This window comes from Sorghum bicolor, chromosome 5 (genome assembly GCF_000003195.3).
Source record: "Sorghum bicolor cultivar BTx623 chromosome 5, Sorghum_bicolor_NCBIv3, whole genome shotgun sequence".
NCBI classification, from domain to species: Eukaryota; Viridiplantae; Streptophyta; class Magnoliopsida; order Poales; family Poaceae; genus Sorghum; species Sorghum bicolor.
Genome location: NC_012874.2, coordinates 14,565,249 through 14,572,250, shown reverse-complemented (window position 1 = coordinate 14,572,250; position 7,002 = coordinate 14,565,249). Strand labels below are relative to the sequence as shown.

General features: G+C 38.8%; 1 protein-coding gene across 4 annotated transcripts; it reads left to right on the top strand.

The window, feature by feature from the left end:
• Positions 272-7,002, top strand: LOC8071583 (putative disease resistance RPP13-like protein 3). 4 transcript variants are annotated; one of them, XR_002453419.1, is made up of 5 exons: positions 273-916; positions 1,245-1,354; positions 1,493-2,431; positions 2,907-5,075; positions 6,578-7,002. XR_002453419.1 is itself a non-coding variant. In XM_021461366.1 (4 exons), exons 3-4 carry the CDS (start codon positions 1,656-1,658, stop codon positions 5,020-5,022), a joined length of 2,892 nt encoding a protein of 963 aa, XP_021317041.1. In that variant the 5' UTR covers positions 272-916; positions 1,245-1,354; positions 1,493-1,655; the 3' UTR covers positions 5,023-5,160. The 4 variants fall into 4 exon arrangements, 1 of the variants encoding a protein (XP_021317041.1); XR_002453420.1 differs by having other exon boundaries at positions 1,245-1,381; XM_021461366.1 differs by lacking the exon at positions 6,578-7,002 and having other exon boundaries at positions 272-916; positions 2,907-5,160.

The following is a 7,002-nucleotide window of genomic DNA, read 5'->3' as shown; positions in this document are numbered from 1 at the left end:
GAGAGCTAGTTGAGCATTTTTTGTGTCATTAGGTCAAATTTGATACATATCTCAACATCGATATGGTGTCAACATGCATGGCGAGATTCAGTTGATTGGCCCCGCCATGCATGGTGGCGGGGCCAAACGGGTTAGTCTTAGAAATAATTTCGAAACCAGGTCAAATTTGAAATATATTTCGAATTTGGGCTAAAAATAAAAAAAAAATCCCGGTTGATGTCAGCGAGATTTAATTTGACAGGCTCCTTACACCAATGAGTTCCCTAATGTTGTTATCACTATCAGCGAGTTGGATATTTGTCGAAGTCCCTTGTGTACAGAATTTGTGCTTTGTTTTTGCTGCACATTGTTTTCTTTTGTTAAGATATTTTACTCGTTGACAGTGATAGGGACTTCATATTGCTGCATATTGGTTCATATTATATAAATCTAGTAAAAGTTAAGATATTTTGATAGGGAAAAGGAAGAAGACAGGGGTATTGTTGTCCTTTGTTGAAACTTTAACGGTGTTAGCCCTCCCCCTCACTGAACCAAGAGACCATCATAGCAAATGAGTGCTTTCTCCCCCAAGTCCAGTCAAAGTCTCCTCCCTCACCACTTCACTGGCGAGCTCCAGCTGCAGCACAACTTCAGCAGCCCGCTTTCAATCGATGAGGCCTAACTAAGCATCGTGTAGCTGAATTACTTCATAAGCTGGTTTAGATTCTCCTAATCTGATTCTGGCACAGCTCTTATCTTAGGCGTATTGTGGTGTAGTACTGCTCTGTTTTGGAGTCTTCTGCCGTGCTGCTCATCTAGATCGAGATCTCCAATCACTATTTGGTCATCGGCTCTTTACCTTATCCATTTGGCAACAAACTTTTGCCCTTTTGATCGGTTTGCATCTTTCCGAGGGAATTTCCTCAATTATTATAAGGTAAAGATTTTTTTCCCCACTTGATTCAGCCCATCATTGGTTGATTCTTAATGAGTATCTCCCACCAGGGCTTACCTCAGTATATCAGTTACATCCCCCTCCACATAGCACAATTTCATCTTCTTCCTCTTTCCTCTCTGCATATACAGCAAAAACAAAGCTTTTTTTCTAATGATTTATCCTGTCTGCATATACAGCAAAAACAAAACTTGAATTAAACAAAGCTGGTGTCCCTTGTACACAATTTGGGCTTATCTCAGTATATTAGTTTTTGATCCACAAAGCTTGTTTCTAATGATTTATCCTTGTCGCAACTTTTTGTTTCAAGGGTTATAAAGGGTGAATATCAGTGGTCATACCGATGTATCAGCACTGCTATAATTTCTTTGGAAATGTTCACTACATATAACCTCTTCATTTGTGTGCTGGACTCTCAAGGTAGTACTGTCTTTTTTTGAAAATAAGGTAGTACTGACTAGTAATTTAATGTTCGTATTCTGCATTTATATGACAAATTTAGTGTAAAAAGTGCTGCGAACAATATTAGATATGCTAACAAATGCTATTTACTGTCAGATGAAAAGAAGGATGTGGTCATCTCCCATGCTATAAGATGCTCCTTAAGTTTAATGTGCTCTCTTGTCAGTTTTATTCTACACATCGTCTGTATGTGCAAAGGTGGGTGCACTTCATCTCCACAACACTAGGAACCATCAGCGCCTAACAACCATTGTGATCGATGGAGGACCCGGGCCTGTTGAGCGCATTTCTAGACAACCTCGTGTCAAGATTGTTCTCGCTGGCGGAGGAGAAATACAAGCTCTACAAGGGCTTTGATGGAGATCTGGCTTTTCTGAAGAGTGAGCTTAAAATGATCACTAGTGCCATTGATGAGCAGCTCTTGGGGCAGGATGGTCAGATACTACGTCTGTCCGTTGAAGAGTTGCGCCAGCTAGCTCATGAAATGGAGGACTGTATAGACCACATCATGTACGATGCGTCATGGGAACAGCAACAACCATGGTACTGTAAAATGGTTAACACTGGGAAGAAGAGAAAATCACGTTCACAGATAGGCGAAGAGATGCAGCAACTAAGGTGCAGATTGGAGGAAGCACTCCAACGACAACAGAGGTATTCAGTGTCCCGTCCATCCACATTTCAGCCAGCAGAATCATCCTTGAATCAGCATATCCTTCCAGCTGAGTTGGTTGGCATCAAGCCACCCCTTGAGGAGCTTCTGGAGCAGTTGAATGAAATTGAAGGTCAACCCAAGCAGTTGAAAGTGATCTCAATAGTTGGCTTCTGTGGATTGGGGAAGACCATCCTTGCCCGGGAGTTGTACAACAGCATGATCGGCAAGCAATTCGACGAAAGGGCATGGGTTTCTGCAGTGCATGGGGATCCGAGCAAGCTCTTAATAGAGTTACTCAAGGAACTGCATAAACCACCACCGGATACCTCCGATGTCTACCAGCTTAGTACTGATCTAAGGAACTTCCTAAATAACAAGAGGTAAGAAATTTTCAACCACCCCTTAGACAACAGAAGACAGTTGCCTACTTAATAATTTTATGAAAATCTTTCTCTAAAGCCAACTTTAGACAGCATGCAGAGACTTTAGTTACAAGAAAGAGATCCTAGTCAGATAGTTTTGCCGTAAAAAATGTATTTGTGGATTCACAAATGATTTAGTAAAATTATTCAAATATGTAAGTAATTTTACCTACAGCTCTTATAAAACTAAGGAGATTAATAAAAGAACTGCAAAAGCCACTCTTGGAATTGTGGCCTCCATATATACTGCACATGCTAATATATATACCACAATAAGGAGCAATTACTCTTTTTAACTGTAGAATACATGTATTTATTTCTGAAGGAGAACGATGTCAAATGAAAATAAATGATTACCTTTCCTTCACGCATTGATCACTATGGTGTTGGCGGTTTTTGTTGATTTGTGTATTCTCATTTCACAATATTCCAGGTATTTCATTGTAATTGATGACATGCGGTCAGATCAATGGAGTACTATAAAGTCTGCCTTTCCTCGAGGTGTTAGCAGCAGAATATTGGTGACAACGAAAATCAAGTCAGTGGCTAAAAGTTGCAGCTCGACCAACGGCTATATTCACAGAATGACAAGACTTGACAAGAAACATTCAAAGCAATTATTCCTGAAGGAAGCTTGTCCGGTGGAATATTCAGAGTACATGGGGCCTGATTTGGCAGCAATTTTGAAGAAATGTGATGGTCAACCACTCGCTCTGACTACCGTTGGCCAATTCATGGGAAAAAAGAGTTGGCCAACAGGACATGACTGTGAAGATGTGTGCAACCAGGAACGGTTTTACCATCTGCAGAGTGGTGACGATACTTTGGACAGAATGCATAAGGTGCTGATCCATGACTACACCAGTCTGCCTAGCCATGCTCTCAAAGCTTGCTTTCTGTATTTTGCTATGTTTCCAAGTGATCATCCAGTAAGGGCAAAAAGGCTAAAGAGGCAATGGTTAGCTGAGGGATTTCTGCAGCCAACAAATTTATGCACTGACCTTGCAGCTGAAAATTTCGAGAAACTCTTGGACCAGAACATCATCGAACCCATTGATGTGAGCAACAACACAATTGTGAAAACATGCAAAACTTATGGCATGATGCACGAGTACATTACGCTCAAGTCTCTCTATGAAAACTTCATCACTTTGTTTGATGGAGGGGAGCTCCACCCTAAAAATGCCCGTCGTGTTTCTCTCCGTCACAACACTATTACAGATGATGCCACTTTGAACATTGATCTCTCTGTTATCAGATCTCTGATAGTATTTGGGGAGGCAGGTAAAACTATGTTGAATTTCAACAAGTACCAACTACTAAGGGTCTTGGACCTCGAAGACTGTACAGATTTGCAAAATGATCATCTCAGAGAAATATGCAACTTATTGCTTCTTAAATATCTGAGCCTAGGAGAAAATGTTACCATCCTTCCCAAAGAGATAAAACAACTGAAACTTTTGGAGACACTCAACCTAAGGAGAACGAATATAAAGATACTTCCAACTGAAGTTATTCAGCTGCCCCATATAATTCATCTCTTTGGAAAATTCAAGCTTCCAGATAAAACCATAAATGATGAACTGCAGAAATTTCTTACTTCAGCCAAATGTAAAGTGCAGACACTGGCAGGATTTCTTGTAGATGAAAGTGACGGATTTGCAGAACTTATGGGTCATATGAAAAAATTGCGGAAGGTAAAGATCTGGTGTGAGTCATCTGCAACTAGTAGTAAATTGACCATTCTTCAGAAGGCCATACAGGAGTTCATTCATGACGACAAGGATGCAAGCAATGATCCTCGTTCTTTGTCACTCCATTTGGACGGATGCTCTGAAGACTTTCTGAAAGAACTGAAAGCTCCCTGCTATCTTAGGTCGCTGAAATTACAGGGCAGGTTACTAGAACTCCCTGGGTTTGTCACGGCACTGCGCCGACTCAGGGAGTTATGCCTTCAGTCAACTAAACTTACAGCTGATCTTCTCTCAGCTTTGACAAATTTGAAGCATCTGCAGTACCTTAAGCTGATTGCTGATGAACTTGAAGAAATCACCATTAAGAACAAGGCATTGCCAAGGCTGCTCTGCCTATGTATTGTGCTGCAGCATCCAACATTCCCAAAGATCGAAGAAGGCGCCTTGCCATTTCTTGAATCTCTTCAGCTGCTTTGTAAAGAGATGGATGGCCTCTCTGGAATCCAGATTAAAGGTTTCACACGGCTGAGGGAAGTAACTCTTGATATTAGAGTCAACAATAGTACTAAAGTGAACTGGGTGAGGGTGACTAAGGAACATCCGAACAAACCAAAAGTTCTGCTGCTCAAAAGGGCTGTACCAACTGAAGTTTATCTTGGAGGAGCTTCTGCTTCATTTGGGACAACTGAGAATGGAATTGTAAATTGCTCTGTTCTGTCAGAGGGACAACAAGTACAGGAAACTGACACCCAAATGCCACATGACGAACCAAATTCTGTTTTCAGTAATATAGGACATCCAGTGGTTTGTGCAGCTGGTTCGTCCATTGCTGGCAATGGCACAATGGCTTCTTAATTTTTCATTTCTTACATGAATGATGACGATCAGATCATTGAGGGAGCATCATGGTCAGCTTTATGTCCCTTCTCTTTTGCATATCATGTCCAACCATTTTTTCACCAATAAACATCCAATATACCATGGACTTGTTTATATCCACTAGAAATAATAGTTATTCTAATGGTCCGAATGACAGGTCACTCTAGTTTTATCTTAAGTCAAACCAATATTTATGACACCAAATTAATATAATATATTTCCATTATATACTTGTTTGGTGTCATAGATGCTAGTACTCTTCATTATAAGGTTTGTCAAACTTAATGTAGTTTTACTTAGAACAACTCAAAACTTTGATTTATTTTGGGACAGTTTTATACAAAAATATTATTTTTATACTAAGGAAAATGTTCCCTCCAATGAAAATGACTTTTTGGCTAGGACATTTTAGTGAAATATGTTATAAGATGAACCTTTATGAAATTTATTTTCGAGTTCAATATACTTGTATTATTTGAATATCAGAACTCCATATAAGAAATTGGTAACCATAATTTGAAATAGTTGACAGAGCTAAGCCAAAACAATCACTTATTTGTGACTGAGTATTAGTTGCTAGAAGTTATTATTTGCTTTAACAAAAAACTAACAAAAACAGGTACAGGAATCTAAACCTTACAAATCATGCTCATCTAGTTGGGGAACAGTTAAAACTTTCTCTGTTCTTTTCCTCGATGTCATTTGCTTTTGGCAATCATTGATGTAAAAGATAGAAAACATATTTTTGTAAGTCTATACTACCTGTAATTTTGAAAATGAAATATTATCGTAGTAGTTCTCATAGGAAACCTAGTTGTATAATTAATCTGCATCCTGTCAATGATAGTTCCAAACAAACAAATGGTCAGATTTCAGAGTTTGACCATGTGGACTATAATGAACAAGAACATAAACACATCTATGATATGGAGCAAAATACTACTACTTGTGCTTTGTAGGAGTACTGACAACTTAGTTCTTGTTTCCTGAAAACATCTTCTCAATTGCTCTTGTGTTTCCTATCCAAAACCATGATCATTTGCATAAAAGAAAACCAAACGTTCATAGAAATTGCATTGGTTATACAGTAGTGATGTGAGCTACCTTTGCCACCTGATATCACCAAATAATGTTAACGAAACTATTGAGTTGTATAAGTCACTATACATTTGTATCCATTGTAGTTGCCACTGTTTTTTTTCCAAAACACCCACTAGTTGTTTGGATTTAGAGATAGGGGCTTGGGCTACTTGTTTCCTAATTAAGGTTAGGACTATCTGACTTCATGTGCAAGCTGTAATCCTGCCCCTTATCAGAAATAATGTATAAGTGGGAATTCTTGTTTTAGTCTTGTAAAACAATTATTCTAGAATTAGCAATTTATCTTTGTAGCTACCTGGATTTCGTAGTACTATGACAAAATAACTGCAAATAAAAGAGATGAGAAAATAAAAATTACTACAAATTGCTCACTGTACTTTTACCCAAAGATAAGTCACTACTGTTTTATGATGTTCATTTCTGTTTTCAGCATGAGGTGAACAATTCAGATCAGGATTACTATTAGTGGGTAGAGTTGCTACTTCGGTTTGTCAGACAATGGTGAAGAATGTTCCATTTCCTGATGGGTGGAATAAAAAGGAAAAGCTATTTATGTGGACACGAACTAAACTGTGCTCCTGATGCAAGTCCTCCATTATGGAATCTCTGAACTATCTCATCTAATAATTTTGTTTTACTCCAACTGTCTAAATGGCTCCACTCTAGAGTCATGGCTACAATCATTTGCCCATTGTATCTGAATTTAGTACTCAGCTCAAAATGTCAAATGGTACGTACACGCAAGTGGTGTATTCACGTCCTCCTAGATCAGGAGTCTTTCCTGCAGTCTGAACTTTGTTTTCCCTTTAGAATCTGTATAATAAATGTAGATGGATCCTTTGATGATTTGCTCTA